Source organism: Xiphophorus hellerii, chromosome 7, assembly GCF_003331165.1.
Source record: "Xiphophorus hellerii strain 12219 chromosome 7, Xiphophorus_hellerii-4.1, whole genome shotgun sequence".
Taxonomy (NCBI): domain Eukaryota; kingdom Metazoa; phylum Chordata; class Actinopteri; order Cyprinodontiformes; family Poeciliidae; genus Xiphophorus; species Xiphophorus hellerii.
Genome location: NC_045678.1, coordinates 27,003,362 through 27,021,742, shown reverse-complemented (window position 1 = coordinate 27,021,742; position 18,381 = coordinate 27,003,362). Strand labels below are relative to the sequence as shown.

General features: G+C 42.4%; 1 protein-coding gene and 1 long non-coding RNA gene across 5 annotated transcripts in view; both read right to left on the bottom strand.

The window, feature by feature from the left end:
• The window catches only part of zeb2a (zinc finger E-box binding homeobox 2a), a 45,114-nt gene that overhangs the window by 4,317 nt on the left and 22,416 nt on the right, over nucleotides 1–18,381 (bottom strand). For 2 of the 4 annotated variants that reach the window (XM_032567709.1, XM_032567710.1), the window contains exons 3-9: nucleotides 10,702–10,926; nucleotides 9,914–9,982; nucleotides 9,319–9,513; nucleotides 8,999–9,213; nucleotides 7,552–7,660; nucleotides 4,980–6,865; nucleotides 2,956–3,136 (exon numbers count right to left, since the gene is read on the bottom strand). In XM_032567709.1, the coding sequence (XP_032423600.1) occupies nucleotides 2,956–3,136; nucleotides 4,980–6,865; nucleotides 7,552–7,660; nucleotides 8,999–9,213; nucleotides 9,319–9,513; nucleotides 9,914–9,982; nucleotides 10,702–10,926 (2,880 nt within the window). Of the gene's footprint in view, nucleotides 1–1,733; nucleotides 2,847–2,955; nucleotides 3,137–4,979; nucleotides 6,866–7,551; nucleotides 7,661–8,998; nucleotides 9,214–9,318; nucleotides 9,514–9,913; nucleotides 9,983–10,701; nucleotides 10,927–18,381 lie in introns of those variants that run through there. The other 2 variants (XM_032567712.1, XM_032567711.1) reach the window with 2 other exon arrangements.
• Nucleotides 3,982–4,973, bottom strand: LOC116723116 (uncharacterized). Its single transcript, XR_004339915.1, has 2 exons — nucleotides 4,490–4,973; nucleotides 3,982–4,157 (listed from the first exon to the last, which is right to left on the bottom strand). It is a non-coding gene; the product is annotated as an uncharacterized LOC116723116 (long non-coding RNA).

Genomic DNA, 18,381 nt, shown 5'->3' with positions numbered 1-18,381 from the left:
GACATCACGGCGCCAGATTTAACCTGAGGAGGAGCACAGTCGTCTCACACACACACACACACACGCTCTGCTGGATTTACTACGACTCCGTATGGGCGGAAATTTCTTCCATCTGACTGAGCAGGATGCTTCGTCTGCTGCCAACCGGCAGTCAGAACCTCATCCAATCAGGCATCCCACGCACACATGCACTAAAAGCGCAGCTCCACACACACTTGCACAGCTCTGTAGACACATGCAGGCAGGTTGTTCCTACAAACACACTGGAAACACCTGAAACATCCACCACAGCTAGCATACTGTAACACACACACACACACACACACACACGTACATGCACAGTTGTAAATATCAGTGGGTGGCAGCTTTCTGCTCCAGTGTTGGGGAGTCAAATGAAGGATGATGCAATAAAGTGAAAGAGATGAAGGTAGAGCAGGTGTTCAAACACAGACACCAACCGATTGGTCAGTTCTGAAACAGACTCCAGTAGAAAAAACGATTCTAAACAGAAACACTGACATGTCTTAAGTTTTTCAATAAATTTGTTAGACATTGTTTGGTTTCTGGGAAAAGGTTTGTTCTGAACTGATGGTTTACACCAGGGATTTGCAACACTCGGCTCTTTGGACCTTCCAGAACGGCTCTTAATAACTTTGGGGGAAAAAAGTGAAAAGAACCAGCTAATGTTTTAAATATTGATATACAGATAAAACTTTGACATTTACCATGCTAATTGAGATCTGTTAGCATGGTAACAGCTCTCAGCTCTGTCTCTGAGTCTGGGATGGAGCTCTTTAGAGATATTTTGCAATTTCTCTAAACATTGCAAAGTCTAAACTTATTTGGTGAAATGTCCTCTTCCTAGAAGAATGACAGTTGTCTTATCTTGTTTCCATTGATGAATAACCTTTCTTTCTCAAGAATTATAAATTTTGAGCTGTTAGGAAATGGAATTACAATATATTTATAATCCTTCCCAGATTGACAGATAGCAATGGTTGTTTCTCAAAGGTGATGCCTTTCTTTGCTGGCATGGTGATAGCACACACCTGTAGCATCCAGAGAATCAAACTAACAAAAATTACTTGCTCTTATGAAAAAGATTTTGATTATGATTGGTATGATTTGGCGTACCTGACTGCAATTGTCAATCCTGAGAAGCAAGAGTGCACTTAGATTTTTTTCTTGATAGAAAGCTTGAAAAAGTATCTTTCTGGAATATTAAGCAGTTACTTTTAACTCAACCAATCAACAGTCAAACAAACAGATTGAAACAGCTTTCTGTTGAGCTTCAAGCTCCATATTAAAGGAAATAAACAGGAAACATTAATATGCAAAAACTTAAAACAAGCAGAGTTCATACAGGAAACTTCAAACATCCAGAACATCTAACTGAGAAACTGTTTACATAACACTGCTGAATTAAACATGAAGTCTGTGGGTTTAAATATTGGCTGCCTGTTTTTTCTGCTCAGGATTTCTTCATCTGGCCAACATGATGACGGCATGATGCAATGCAGAGAAAGACAGGGAATAAAACAGGTAGGACGGGAATGAATCACCTTCATGAATTCTGCCTTAAAACCTCTCTCAGCTTTAAAAGAAAGTCACCTCCTCGTACTGGGACTCCAGATTATATCCAGAAACAGCTTCCATTTATGAGTTGTACACAGAAAGTTCACCTATGGGCAGAAGTGACCATTACATACCGACTAACAGACTGGAAAAGTAGGTGGAACATTGTTACAAATTGATTTAGATCTTACTTGGCAGACTGCGAATATTTTGAGTCATTTAGCTAATATAAATCTAAACAGAGAAATATTACATGTGGGGTTCCTCATGGCTTCTATTTTGGAACACTTTAGTTCAACATTCAAATGCTCCGCCAGATTATAGAGAACTACTGTCTCTTCCTATATGCTTGCTGATAACATGCAACTTTATATTTTTGTTTTGGCACATGATTACACTTATTAAATGCAGCCATAATATTATGACCAAAGGGTCAGATGAATAAATAAAACAAAGCATTAATATTTTTGGGCAAAAAAACACAAGATTAGTTATCAGAACTCAGCTATTCTCAATAAGGCCTAACCACAAAGCATGCAAGAAACTGTGGTTTGGTTCTGGACCCATACCTGAATTTAAATTTTCAAATAAAGTCTACTACAAAAATCAACTTACTGCCATCTTAATCACATTGCTATATTAAACGGCTTCCTGTCAAAACAGGACTGAGAAAAAGTAGTGAATACTTGTAATTACTCAAAAAGGCACCAACTGGTTGTCCTTAGACAGATTTAATGCATGAAGGTTTGATACAGATCTTATTTACTGTTTCTTTTTTGTGTGAAGCTTAATTGTATCTTGCTGTTTTAATGTATTCTTATTTTTAATGTTATTTTCTTTACCTTATTTCTTTTATTTTATGACTTTGCACTATGAATTACCTTGGTTTTGAATGATGCCATACACATGACTTGCGTTGTCTTGCAGTGTAAACGTAAAACCCCTTTGCTGTAAAAATGAGTCATGTTTTCTAAAGTTATGTTTAATGCGAGGCCTGACAGTAGGTTTACCTTTACCAGTGAAGTTTCATCACAAATTGTTTCCAGGGTAAATATAAAAAGCGATTCTCTGTTTTTATTAAGTTATTCCTCTGGATCTTCACTCAGACACAAACAGGAACAAAAACCAAATTCCCCCTTATACCACAATCTGAAACTCATGCTGCAGAACATGTTTTTTCCTCCCCAACCAGTTGCTGCAAAGAAGAGAACGTGTTAAAGGCCGCAGCCTGCAGAGAAACAAAACAGATCAGAAGAGCTACGAGTTGGAAGCTAAGTAGGAAACAGAAGTAAAGAGTAGGGAGTGAAACAAAAGTGTGAAGAAATTAGAGATAAAAGGAGAACGGGGGGTTAAAAAGAAATGTCCAAGTGTTATATATACCTGTGTGCTCATATTTGTGTCTTAGGAGGGAACTGGTCTTCTGGAATGTTTTGTCGCACAAGTCACACGCGTACATACCACTTTCAGTCTTCTTAATCTTCTTCCTGGAGAGCAGCGAATCGCTGTCTGTCAGGTCGTCCAGGCCTGACAGATAGTCCGCCGTCCCGTCCAGCAGCTCCCCCTGAGACAGAGACAGAGCTGCAGTCATAATCCCACACCTGTCGACTTCACGCTCCGAGACACCTTCTGCTGCCACCCCCTCCTGGCTCCATGATCCCAAGTCTGGACAGGGCTTAAAGGCCCAACCTGGGTAAGTCCCTTCATCCAGGAGACTTTTTAAAAACAGGTGGGGGAGGGGAATGAAACGAACAAGGGTGTGCAGGAGATGTTCAAGGTGACTTTTCACAGAACCAAACTGTGGTCAGAAACAGCTCCTCTTAAACAGGTGCTTTCAGCACAAACACTCCTTCAAGGTTGTTTTCTGTCTGCATTTATAACAGAGATTTTCTGACGTAAAGCAGGCGGCCGCTGGATCATACATCAGTCAAAACATTTAGGGTTTCCTCTCTCACAAACATTTCATTCAATATTTAACAAATTAAAAGCTTACACAACCAACACCATCCAACATTCAACCGGTCAGCACTAACCAATACTTTACATACTCTTTGACTGTCCTCCAGTCTGTGGACACACACCAATAGCTATAAAAACAAAATGTTCCTCCATTATAAAAACTGTCCTCTGGATCTGAACAATGACCTGCTAATGAAATATTGTTAAATACTGTATTGACATTGTTATCAATTCCTTCCTCACAATGCTGCCATGACTCAGTGAGCCTCAGCATTTCAATCAAACAAGTACCGGTCCATATCAGATGAGGGCATTAAGGGCAGGGAAAGTTCATTCAACTTGCACATATTGATATCTGATATATAGGTATAATTGATTGTGATTTGATATGTTGTGCAGCTCTAATCTGTTGGAATCTTTTTATGGTTCCTTTAACAATGAAGACAGTTATTTTTTCACTGTTAGGCACACTCAGACGATTGTGGTTCAAAGAGCTTCTGAGAAGGATCCATTTCCAGTTCTACCTCAGAAAACCTTTCTAAAGGTTTGCTAACTTTGGTGCTTGGTACAAATTCTGAAGAAATGGATTGACATCAAAACTCATAACTAATGGAGTTATCTACCACCTGTTAGAGATTTTTTGGTATTATCATTTTATTATTCCTTTAGATTACATTCAGTCTAAAGAACATTGTGATTTTCTTTTAAAGTGATTCTCTTCCTTATGTGTGTATGAACTGACCTGGAAGTCACTACTGTCTGTAACCCCCTTTGCTTTTGTTTTGTGTTAATAAAAAGACAAGCTCTACTGCAGAGTTTCAGAACACATGGTGAACTGGTCAGAGGAGCAGTTCTCTGTGTTTTCTCCTTTTGCAAAAGCTTGGCTATAAAATTCATAATACGTTGTCTGTGGTTCTTTATTTTATATAGGTTCGAAAGGAAAAAGACCTATCACCACCTAAAAGGCTTTTTCACTTTAACTGTAAATTGAAGGCCCACAAATATCAGTCTAATCTACCTGATCATGCTGAAGTGATGAAAGTATCACTTTTTATGTGAAAAAAAAATCTAAAAGGAAATTAAAAATACAACTTTTTTGTCTCTTTTTGTCACAGTGCATAACAGATTTTAAAAACCCATAATTATCTTACAGTCTAATCAAGAAATGTCCCTGCTCATTTACATGATCAATTAGAGACTTTCAGTGCCCAAAAAGGTCCTGAACCAGTAGAAGATGCAATGCTGTGGGTAAGGATTAGAACACCTGTCTAACTTTGCAGAAGAGACCCTCAAATATTAGCGCTTGCTCTTTAAGTCTCAGCTCTTTTGAGGCCTTAGCTCTTATGTCCAACAATAATGATTCTCAGGTTTGACCACATAAGCCCAAAACTGATCATAGTGATAGAATATCATAAAAAAAAAAATTCTATATAATAACATAGTTTTACCTGGAAACCTGCTTTCCGTTGGTACTTTCTTCTATGTTGCATTTCTGCAAACGTTGCAGCCCCTGTGGCATAGGTGTAGGCCATGTGAGGCAGGAAGCTCATGGGGTCAAGACCGGCGTAGGGCCTGAGGCCTGGGATGGTGGCCTGAGCAGGACTTATGAAGGTGGGTGGGGGAAAAGCTCCGTGGGGTGGCAAGGAGGTGTACACAGGACCACCAGCAAAGGGATTAATCCCAAAAATCGGGCTGGTGCTTTTCTCCAGCTGATGGATAGAGCTCCCACCACTGTCCGACCCCAAGACCTCCTTCTTGATCTTGACCAGCGCTAGAGATCCAGAACCCTGTTCACGTACCGACACCTCACCATTGTGCTCGGTAATAAAGCCATTTGGCTTTGGTCGCTTCTGTGCCATGTGTTTGGGCAGTGACAAGTCTAGAGGAGTATCGCCATGGGCATCCTCAGACGTGAGGCTGTTTGGAGTGTAAGAGCTACTCTGGGAGTGTTTTGATGAAGTGGAAGATAGGTTTAGAGGTGACGAAGTGTTGCTCCTCAAGGAATCAGCAGGATCAATTGGTTTGTCCCCCTTTGTCTGCCTGTTGGCTGTAAACTGATTGATCTTTGTGAGTCTGTGGGTGGGATCAGTGTTAATAAAGCCATTGTGTAAATCTATAACAGGAAGGGACCCTGGAGACCGACTTAAGCTGCGGTCTGGTCTCCCACGCTCGGGAGTCGGGAACTTTTTCCTCAAACTGTCCATGTGGTTGTTTTGAATTTTCCATTGTGAAAACCAATCTTTTACCAGTTCTTGTGGAAGGCCAACCGCAAGGGAAATCTTGAGCAGTTCTTCAGAGTTGGGGTCAGCATTCATGGCAAAGTAAGCCTTTAACACTGACATGTGGTCCTTGAAAAGGTTGGTGGGACTGTGGGGCCTCTCAGTACGGGACAGTTCATCAGCCCTCAACCCCCTGCAGCCAACAGGACTGCCTTCTGGATGCTGCAGGACTGCTTTGATGTCCTCGTTCATTTTACACAGGTAGCGCTCATGTTGGTGAAGTGGGATGGGTCCAGGGAAGATCTCCTTGCAGTATTGGCAAGAAAATGTTAGGAATTGGTTCTGTCCATCAGAGAACTTTTCTTCACCGCTGAGATCAACTGATTGGTTTGGTTTCTCTTTCTTAACATCCACTTGCATCTTGGAGTCATTGATAAGGTTCTTGGCCTCATTGACCTTCTCCAGTGTGTAGTCAATGATGCTCTTGGTAGGACTGTTGCTGCCAATCACCTGAAAGCTGGCATGTGCCTCCATCTGGGCACCCAACTCCTTCATATAGGCTCTAAGCTTGGACAGCTCCTCTGGGTTTCCATCCATCTTCTGCCTGCAAACAGTGTTGTCCACAATCTGGAGAACCTTCTGTACCTCACATAGGCTGCTCCCGAGAGGTCCAGCATATCCTAGCAGAGAGAGATCAATCCCCATGCTACCCAGGTGTTGAAAGGAGTTTTGTGAGGAGCCCTGGATACCCAGTGGGCTTCCACTACGACCATTTAAGTAGACGCCTGGTCCCCCAAACCCATGCTGTGAAGCCATTAGCAGCCGGTAGTCATTAAAGTCCATTGGCTCGGTTTTGATGTCCACCTGACCTTGCTGGTCTTGCAGGCCAAGAAGACGCCCATTCTCTAGTTTTTGCCGCAGGTGAGCCAAGGCGGGGCTTCCAGGTGAGGATGTTGTGGAGTTTGGAGAAGAGCTAGGTTTGCTATTGTTCCCATTGCGTACTCGTCCATTAAGGGCAACCAGACCGATGCATTTCTTGCTGCTGATGTGGGAACTGTAGGATCCCGAGTGGGAGAAGCGCTTCTTGCAGTTGGAGCATTCATATGGCTTCTCACCTGCAATGCAACACAGGGATTACTTTACTTTCTGTCTATTTCAAAAGACTGAGATTTTTCCAGATGTTTCAAACAGTGAATAGTCTACTCATAACAACCAGGACTGTGTTTCTGACTTAGTTAAGCTCAGTGGTGGAGAAAGTACTCAGTTTCAGTAAGTTCTGCCAAAGTACAGAACATACTCCAGTAAATTTAATTCATTACTACTCGCATCTGCTTAAAGTACCCAGTGCTTTAAAGTACCCAACTGTCTCAACCTGCCAATCACTGATTAACCAGACCAACAATCCAATTTTTGGTTCAGAATATATATGCTCTTGATAGAGACCACCAACAATTTAATCTATGGAATGACTTTTGATAAACTGAGCTTTACAACTCAATCAATATGTCGCTTTTTTAGGTTGAAATGTTAGAAGATAACATGAATCATGAAGAGTTCAGGAAATTGCTCCTGTTTTTTATTTAACTGACCTCATCTTTAATTTTTCTTTATTTGTATAAAGGAAACAGTTGCAGTTGTACTTTGGGGGACTTCCTAATGACAACAGGATATTGTGTTTTTATTACCAATAGACTGCATTGTCTGGGTTCTTTCTCTGAGTGTGTGTGTCTGGTGTTATGCCAGTGCCCAGGGTGATAAACGTGTGTGTTTATCTGCTCTTCCACCCCTCTGCTCCACTCACCGCTGTGAATACGGAGATGCTCCTTCAGGTGATGCTTGTACTTGAAGGCTTTTCCACACTCGCTGCACTTGAACTTGCGGTTTGCAGCTCCCTCACTGAGCAGCGGTGGCTGCAGAGAGGAGAAACCGATTAGAAAAGGAGGGAGGAGGAGTGGGAGTGGAGCAGAGAGGATAGAGACAGATTCTCCTGGAAGTCTGAGTGCAAAGAGGCATTCTGAGAAACAGCGTGGGCTGACTCTGATCACATGCTGCAGTTTCTGGTTGAGGTGCATTCCCAACATTTCAAATGCAAATACCCTGATAAACAAAAACAAAGCGTAATGGGGGGGTGTCCTCCCCCCACAGCAGAGTGGGAGCTCACGTCTTTTCATTTTACATGAAACGCAAACCTGAACAGTCATTTCCTTTATTCAGCCGATAAAGCTCCTCTATCATCTGGTTGCTCTGACGCTGCTTAACCACAAGTTTAACCAGAGAAAAGACATGATGATCAGGTTACACGCCATTTGGACACATTAATGATATTATTATTAGAGTTCCTCCATTCTGATTCCCTGGTAAGCTTTCTGCAGGACGGATGGAAGGACTGAAGGAGAAAACTTTTCATGACATCAGAGATGGAAGTTAATATGGAAATTGTTTTCCTTCAGCTACTCAAGGAGATGAAACCACATCCATCCATCCATCCATCCATCCATCCATCCATCCATCCATCCATCCATCCATCCATCCATCCATCCATCCATCCATCCATCCATCTTTCCATGGAAAGGTCAGAAGTCTTGATAAGGTGTCTCATTGTCTGTTGTGTTTCATGTTTGTGATCAAACAGACATGAAAGCGAAGGATTTATGTCTCAGATGTTTTAGAGATCCAACTTGAGCATTTCTGTGTTGAAACTTGAACTGATCTGAGTTCAGCCTCTGGTCTCAGTTTAACGGTTTAACTCAGGGAGTCCTCAGATAAACACTGAGAGGATTAGGATTCTCCAGCCCAGCAGGGAAAAGACCATCTGGTCCCAGTTCAGTCTGCGAGGAGGTCTGAGGAACCGGAGGATCCTGACAGCCGACTGCCTGGATAAGGTAATCCCATTACGATCGTGGTGTAATTGGAAAATGGAATGACTTGCAGCTTAGTTACTGACTCTAATGAGACTCCTGGATGTAAGGAGCAGAGAGCAGGCGTTCGCAGGAAGCGTTTAACACGGCCTCATCATTAGATTAGAGCGCGAAGCGATGAGCTGCGTCTAAAGGCTGCACGCCCAAACACAGCTGCTGCCGCAGGAGGAGGCTCCGCCCACACAGGATGCATCTGCAGTGGCTGGGCTACAACTATCACCATCTATCTATCTATCTATCTATCTATCTATCTATCTATCTATCTATCTATCCTTCCATTCTTCCCTCCATCCCTTCCTTCACCCGTCCTGTACAGGTGTGTATTCTCACCTGGTCCACAGTGGGTTTGTGTGTGGTCATGTGCCGCTCCAGCTGGGCTCTCTGGTTGAATGTTTCTGCACACAGCAGGCAGGTGAAGGTCTCCTCTGTGTTCTCATGTCGATACTTGATGTGCTCCTTCAAAGATGTCAGCCGCTTGTAGCCGCGCTCGCAGTACGGACAGGTGAGCAGCTGTGCGAAGTCGTCTGTGGCACTGGAAGGCAGATCTGCAGGGGGAGGTGAAAGGTCACATCATGAGTCATGTGTTGTTTTTGATTAGTCATATTTTTAAGTTATTGGTTATGATCTTTTTGCTGTGACCATCAACTCACCATGTTCGCTCTCATCCTGACCGCCGGCCTCGGGCGTGCTCAGGCGCGTCACCTCCTCCGGGGCTTCTGGGTAAATGATGGCGGTGTCACTACGCTGCAGGTACTCAGCGATGGTTGCCTGGTGGCCGTCATCATCCTCCAGCTTACGTTTCAGGAAGAACTCATCCAGCCCGGAGATGCCATCCAGTTGCCTCCCTGACAGAAAGTAGACGGAGAAAAGATGATCATCGGCATAAAAAGACACTTTCTGCCCTGACTCTTGTCTCACAGGTATACAAATCAACAGACACCTTGCAAGTCTTTCTAACTGACTAAATATTTACCAAAATTAGTGGAAATCTTCCTGTCAGATACAGTTTGACCACAAATGCAAATAATGTTAAAGAACACAGACATGTTTTACTTATAACGTACTATTATGTTTGTAACAATTAAAAACAGATCATTCATATTTAAATAGAGGTAAGGTTTCTCAATTTTTATTGTAGTTCATTTCTGAGAATCAGATGAAAAGGTTGTGTTTAAAAATATGTATATGTATATGTATATATAAATATGTATTGTTATTGATCAGAATATTGACTATTGATCTCACCTGCACCGTCTTCCACCGCCTGCAGAGAGGCCTCAGGTCCCAGAGCATCGTACTCGCTGCTGCGATCATCTAAAGGAACAAAAGACAAGCATGTTTTTCTATTCCTTCTAATTCTTTAGAACTGGTTCTAAACTGGTTCTTCACTGGTTTTTATACTCCTTGTTTCTTCCTCCAACTGGTTATTTTCTTGATTTTAAAACTGGTTCTGGTTCTTTACTTTGTTCTCTTCCTAGTATTTTTTCCTGGTTCTAATCAAATATTATAGTTATATATGGCGCTCCCGTTCTCCTCCTGGTTCTCCTCATAAATTTCCTCTTGGTTCTCCATTTTGTTTTTTGTTTGTCTTAATTATCCTTCTGTTTTGTTCCCCATGTTGTCCAAGATCTTCTGCTCTTCTCTCCCTATTTCTTTGCCAGCTCTCGATATTTTTCTCCCACTAGTGTATCTTCATTCCGCCAATGGAACTAATACTTTTTAAATATATCAACATTAAGTAATTATTTACTTAAAACAAGCTAGTATCCCATCTCCACTCCTGGTTCATACCGTTATTCTCCTCCTTTCAGACTCAGTAAACTAAAAATTGGTTTTTGCAGCTTATCTGTGTTCAGAGGAACCTGACTGATCAAAAATTCTCAACAAGAACAGTTCCAATAAGTAGATAGATAGACAGATGATAACTATCTTCTTTCTGCTATCTGAAGCTTATTGAAGCATCAGAAGCAGCATCTTTTATGTGCTGGAGAAGAACAAACAGCATTTTGGTGCTGATCAGATCAGAGACTCACCGATACATTCGTCCTCCCCCCGGTGCTCCGAGTCGTCCGGCTCCCGGTTGGACAGCAGGGCGTGGCCGACCCTGGGCGACGCCTCCAGGGCGGGGACAGCAACTGGACTACCCGCCTCTTCATCATCTCCTGCTCCTCCGGTGAAGCTGCTGTCATCATGGAGCAGCGTCTGGTCGTCCTCATCTGTCTCTGAGGTTGTCTCCAGAACACTGTCATAGTTCAGAACTGAAACACAGAGATGGAGGAGGAGATAAGACAGCTGGTAAAACATCTGGAACCAGCTTTTCTTCTGGATCTTCATCCAGAAAAGTCAAGTGAAATTCAATCTTTGATGAGATTCCTGAATGAACGACATTGATTAATCTCTCCTCTCGATTTCTGTCAATGAGCTCGTTAAAGTCTGTCTGCAATAAATATACATATAAACTTGGAGAAAATGGACTTAGAAAAAAAAAGCACCATACGATTCCATCTAAGAGCTGTGTGATTGATTGACTGATTTGATTGTCTTGTTATGTAAAATAGTTTAATCTCTTTTCCATTGAATAAACAGCAGAAGCTTCTTTTGATTCCATTATGACTTATTTTTAGAGCTGAATCGATTAATCAGGATTAATCATGTTGAATCAGTAATTGAAATAATTTTCAACTAATTCATTAATCAATTAATTGTTCCGCGCATACAGACTAAAAAAAAGTCAGATACTGAAAGAACAACACACTCAGAGCAGTAATTAAACCAAAACTTAAAAAAATATATATTCATTTTGCATTTAAGAGAAATAAAAACTTTGTCTGTGAATATGTTTGAGCCAAAACGCTGTAAAAAATCTATTAAGCACGATTTGGGATTCAATTATTAATAGATTAAATAGTCAATAGGTTACTGCTACACCGTATTGATGTTAAGTCCAGCAAAAACAGCTGAGCTTCTCACATGTTGATGTTAGAAATAATTTTTTAGCTGCAGATGCAACCATCGTCACAAATGATCATGCGTTCACTAACGAAATGGTGTTATTGTATTTTAGACAACAAAATGTTTATGCTCTTAATTAAAGAAGGAATTTATTTATTTGCATCTTTTAATGAATTTTTAATATTGTATAGAAAAGCATCACTGAAAGCACATGCCAATTTTTTCATCCAATTAATCGATTAATCGTCAGAATAATAAATTAATCGACAACTATAATGGTTAGTTGCAGCTCTACTTATTTTAGTGTGATGTTTGTCAGCTGTGTCGGCTGTAGACTTGAACTGAGTTGAACCTGACTGAGGTGAATTGTGTGTGGAGGGGCGAGGGTTGGGGTGTGTGGGGGGAGTGTGTGTGGGGGTGTGTGTGGGTGTGTTGGTTGGGGGGTGGGGAGGTTGCATGACATCATGGGAACAGCCTGCAGACGGGAGTCCAGCCACAGAAACAGCCTCAGATTTCCAGGCTCGTTCAGCGAACACAGATTGTTGGAGCGCCTCTGGTGCATCTTATCACACTTCCTGCTGCAGATTTGATCTCCCACAGGAGGCAGCAGACCCCCCCCACCCACCACCACCACCCCCACCCCCAACGAACCCCCGACCCTCTCAGCTACACGGAGATTAGTCTGTTCATAATATGATCTTTGTCTGCAGCCGCTGCAGCTCTCGCCTCCCGGACAACTGCGCAACAGGTGCAAATTAAAAAGGGAGCCACGGTGGGCTGGGCGCAAATCTGCTGACCTGGGCTGAATACCAAGAGAGGGGGAGTGGGGGTCAGCGAAGGGAGTGGGGGGAAGGGGGGGGCGTGGGACAGGCCGGGCTTTAATAAGAGGTGTGACTGCTTCAGACGGGTAAAGCCCTCTGTGATCAAACATAGAAAGATGGAGCGCTCGCTGTGTGGTCCAAGGTATACGTGGGGGTCTAATGTGACCCCCCCCTCCCCCCCGCACACACACCCCATAGGGCCAACACACTCCCAAACCACCCCCTCTATTATTCTATTATTTCTTTCTTTCCTGACTGAAAGAATGTGAGCTGCAGCTGAAATATTCAGCTGTTCCAAAGCAGGATGCTGATTTATCCAGCTTGATCAATAACCGGTAACCAGGATCAATAATCATTAGGTCTTAACGTACTGATGGTATCAGGTAGTGTCTCTAACCGGCTAATTTTCATTTTTTCTGATCAGAGAACTCAGCCAACTTTCAACTTTTGCCTTAATGTGAAGGAATTATGTGTTTTTCAAACACAGTATGCTGTGACTTGGGTACATGAAGCCTTAAGGGTCTCTTTCCATTTAGAGGTGCCCAGAAAACTAAGCCCTAAAGAACCTCACCCTTTTTCTAAGCCACCTTACAACTGAAGTTTATTTCAGAGGGTTGTATTCAAGATATCCGATATAGGGTTGGAACATGGCTTGATGGGTAGATTGAGGCCTGCAGATGAGGACCAAATCTGTCTATGCATCTACTGCTCTGTCCTTCCATCAACCACACACTAAGATACTTTAACTTCTCCACTTCAGACAGAGAATTGCCTCATACCTGAAGGGATGCTGATGTCTCAGCAAACCCTATTGGAGCTTGGATGGCTCATCTCCAAACAGCAACAGGCGAACACCTTGACATGGACCCACCACATGTGAATTTTGGCTCATGAGTTGTCAAAGCTGATACTTATTGATCCAGATGCCTTCTTTTGGACCCCCAAATAAGCGGGATCAATCAGTGACATAAAGGCTCGCATTAAAACTCCAGACTCTGATTGGTCAACAGCTGCTGACCTCCCAACAAACTGCATTCAAAGTGCTGTCTGTCGTATAGGTCACATGATTCGCTGCCACCCCACATCAGTTCCAGCAAACCTGTGGCTGCAACCCAACAACGTTTCAGAGTGAAAGGTCTCCACCGGAGAGCATCTCTGTTTCATCAGAGTGAGGCATCGCTGGAGGAGAACATCTCTGTCAGCTGTCTTTGTGTTGAGCAGAGAGCTGAGGACAAAGCTGAGACTCCTCCTCCTCGTCCTCCAGCTTCCCACACAGACACATTAATCTTCCTCCTCCTCCGACACGTTCTCTGTTGTCACAATCGTCTCCAGCTGTTTCTGAGAGGAAACTCCTCAGAGGCGGCACAAACACACACACAACTGGAATCTGAAAAGCTTAAGCAGCAAACGCAAACAAATATGGAACACGCAGCTCTGAAAACAACAGCAGCAACACGACAGAAAAACAAGCCACACTGAAAACAGTGTGTCCTCTTCATGGCTCTGTAGGACATGTGACCTGGTTGGCGATTAATGACTCAACATCACGTTGAGCTCGAACCTTCAGAAACAGCAGCCCGTCTTCCAGCTGCTGCAACGCTGGTCCAGGTGCTGCGTCCTCCTCCGTCCGCTCGCTGCCTCCCTCTGAGGTGGAGGCTGATGCATCCTCCTCCTCCTCCTCCTCCTCCTCATCAGCTGATCACCTGAGCAGCAGCCCGAGGGAGGAGGGGATGTGGTTCCCATGGATACCAGGTTGCTACCTGGAACTCAATGTTTGCATTTCATCCAGTTATCCTGAATCCTCTGCAATATTTTATTGTGATTTTGACCAAATATTCTCCAGGCAGTCTTAAAGTCTTTTAACTTTGTGCAGCCACTCCGTCCCTGGAAGGTGTTAAATAGAAAACAACCGATTTACAATTTATTGTAGCATCGCTGCACCTGCTGCTGCTTCCTCTGAACAGGTGTGCTGTTGTGTTGGGTCCGTGGAGTTCGCTGAATGTGGGGAGTTTCTGCATTGAGCCGCTGATTGTGTTCGGTTCCTGATTGAATTAAAGTCTCATTTATCTGCAGGGACCTGTGCAACAGGCTGGAAACTGAGGCGAGGAGGGGGCCACAGCCCAACATCATCATCGTCACCCCCACAAATCAGCCGTCCTCCTCCTGAGGCCCCTCCTCCACACATGGTACGACTCCCATGTTTATGGGCCCCACTCGCCACCATCAACCGTAACGGACTCACACAAGCAGCAGAGCTGTTCCTGATACACTGTTACTCTGGTACAACATTGATTGCCTGATCTGATTCACGTTTCTCCCTGATGAGCATTATTTTATAAAATATTTCCCTCTTTATTCTTTCCTGTGCTTCCTCTGATGTTGTCAGGAAGTAGACAGAGCAGTTGTCATGGCGCTCTGAAATAATAAACCAAGATAGTTCGATAGACTTGGTTCGATTAGATGTAACAAATTGTACCATTTGTTACATTTTCAGCTGGTGCGGTTTGCTTTCACACTGCAGTGTGTCAAACAAACCAAACCATTCAAAAAACTTGTTTATCCCTCGTCTGTGGTGGCGGCACTGCACCAAGAACTACTGAAGAGAAAGACGCAAAAACCTCTGAAGAACACCCTGAGCTCAACTTGCTTCTTCACAACATGTAAACAACAACGGAGTGGCATCAGACTTTTGCAGTTGTAGGATTTCACTCTGGTCTGGTAAACGACCACAAGCTATTTCTTTCACTAGCACTAGATATGAGTGTTTGTTTTGATTGTTTTTACCCAGAATTCCTGCAACCCTAATCCTTCCTGTTTTTGCATAAGCATTCGAACGCACCAGAGTTCACGTCAACCGAACCAAGACCTAGGTTTTTAGGCTGATCAGAGTTCACCTTTTTGGTTGATATCAGAGTTTGATTGCACATTCACACCTTCCCAAGTGAATCGGACTTTCTAGGCAAACGAAATAGAGTTAGATTAAAGCGGACCAAACAGGGTTGGTGTGAATGAACCCCAAGCCTCTCTGCAAAAAGTTACTGCAGAACCAAACCGAGAACACTAACTGTTTGTGAATCATTTCAAGCCTCCAGCTGTACACAGAATTGCAATCGTGCTCAGGAACAACAGACTTCCAACCTCAGAGCTTACCATTGCGAGAATTAAAGAGGAGCAGAGTGATGAAGAGGAGCTGGAACCGACAGCTGCTCATTTCTAAGGTATGTGCTGCCTCTAAGAATGGAGCAAAATCCCTCAAAGACAGCGCTGACGGGGGAGCAGGGAGAGATGGGGGAGGCACCAAAGGCAGAGATGTTCTGCTGGAGAATTGCTGTGTAATTACAGTTACCACAACCCCACTTTCCCATGAGGCCGAGCGCTCCAAGACGAAACCGGGGAATCTGTAATTCTGCCTGCGGGGTGGAGGGATGAAGGAGGAAGAAGTCTGTGTTCCCTAAATGTGACAAGAGGTGAAACAGAGGCATCTTCCTCAATCATCTCCAAACAGCTCTGGCACCGCGGCCCGCCGAGTCTGACCTCACTGGACATTAAGTTTACATTCAGTGACATCATACTAAAATCTAGGGCTGTAAAATGATTATTTTAGTAGGTGATGATTCTGGCAATTAATAAACTATTCAGATAAAAGAATTGTCCAATTCTACATTTAATCACTTCAGTCTTTTTAATGCAATATTAAAAATGCATTGAAAGATGCAAGTAAGTAAGTAAATAATTAAATCTCTTGTTAAATAAGAAAACAAACATTTTATTTTCTAAAATGCAATAACCTCGCATTTCTTTAGTGAGAGCTTGATCATTTGTAACAAACGATGCATATGCAGCTAAAATCGTTCTTCTAATGTGGGTACAAAACACTCACAGGCAGAGGTTTTCTTTAATTTTAAATGCAAAACATATATATTTGTAGTACAGCTTTGGCTCAAATATTGTTCTGAGGATGTCATTTCTTCAGCAAATGGCCTCAGTTAACAATCAGTTATTAAATTTGTTGATGATTCTTTTAGTAATCGATTCATCACAATTAATCAAATTAATCATTTCAGCCCTATTAAAAATATCAGCTTTAAATCCAGCAATGTCACAGTTTTAAATGGAGCCCTGTAAACTTTTACATGCAGTGGAAATATGTTTGCAGTGACATCATATTTACATGCAGTGATGCTAGATTTACAGAAAGTGATATCATGTTTCACATGCATCACATATTACAATTACTCATAGTAAAACAAAATTAACATGCTGTGGCATCCATTTCACTTACAGAGCCTAATACAGTGATTTAGCTTGCAATGACAACACATTTAAAAACCATGACATGACTTTACAAGTAGAGATGTCATGTTTACATGCACTGATGTTGCATTTCTGCCCTTTTTAATTAATGAACATTCAGCAGTAAAACAACAGACTCACATAGACTCCATGTACACCAATCTGAAAGAATAATTCAACAAACAGCCATCTGAGGATTTATTTTTGTGACAACAAGGAACATAAGAATCTCTGAGCAAAAAAAAAAAAAAAACTAACAGAGTCGGCAAAAACTAAACTGTGTGGCGTAAAGTTTATAGTTAAAGTATGTTTAGCTGTGACAGTATAAAGCTGAGTTCCTCTTCCAACCAAACCAGTAATTCCTAATTTAACACATTCAGCATAAGTCAGTTCACACCTGGAGTGTCAGACTGACCACACTTGGATGGGTCACTTGTCAGAAAATCTTTTAATAGAAGATTTTGATCTGGATTCACAATTTGTACATCTGTTAGAATCTAAATGAGTCTTTGCAATCAGCATCTCTCACCAATCTCATCATGATGCTATGTTTACAACCTGTTCATGTGAATGAAATGAAAACCTCATAATGACTGCATTCCGAAAATAAAAGCTTTTATAATAAGACTGATATGAGAGTGGCTAATTACTATATCCTGTTTTTAAATACTATTTAAAGTTATTTTCTCCAGTTTTAGAACTGGATGGCAGTTTGTGTTTATAGGTTTGACAAATTGCTAAAGCACTGTGTGGTTAGTGTACACACGCACACACACACAACACACACACACACCCCTGCGCACGCCCACAGGATGAGAATGAGAAAAGATAGATCAGGTCATTAAATACTGAATTAAGATTATCGATGTTACAACAGATGATCTGCATTCTAGAAAAACGTGAAAACTAAATATAAATTTCTGACTGTAGATCAGACAGCAGATTTGTTAATCTGATCTACTGCAGCAATTTACCTCTTCAAGAAAGTAGTTCAAGTGATTTAAGCGCTCAGTTCAGACCTTAAATGAGCAGGGAACAAGTTGTTTCTGTCTGCAGATATGTGCAGGAGTTTAACGTTAAGTTTATCAGCAGCAAGGCGTCCGTTGAAGCCTCACCTCGGCCTCGGTGTGTCGCCTGATTAGACAAACAGAGGAGAAAACAGAGCTGCTGCGCTCTGATAAGAGGTGAAGCGCCGATATCATGGCCGCCATCCACTCGTGTGTGTGTGTTTCAGGAGGAGCAGAAGGAGGTCGGAGGTGTGAACAAGAGAGAACGCAGCCGGTGAGCCGTGAATGGGTTTCATGGTGAACATGAACACGCTCCTCTTGTTCTACAAAAACTCACGAAAAACTTGACTTTTCTACCGTTTTAAGTCACAGTCTTGTTCTACATGCATTTTGAAGCCCGTCAAACTTCGTCTTTCTGTGTGAGAAATCAATTAATCATCAGTCTCCGAGGTTTCCAGGGGGGCCATGTCCATAAAAATGTAGGTTACTTTAAGAGAAAGTCAGACTTTAGGAGTGAATAATGGATAGATTCGCTCACACTATGATGAGGAAGTTTGAGGGTTTACAGCCCAACAGCCCCCCTTGGGGGGAAGGAGGGGGAAAGAAAATCCAAAATGTCTGAATTATTTATCTTCCCAGG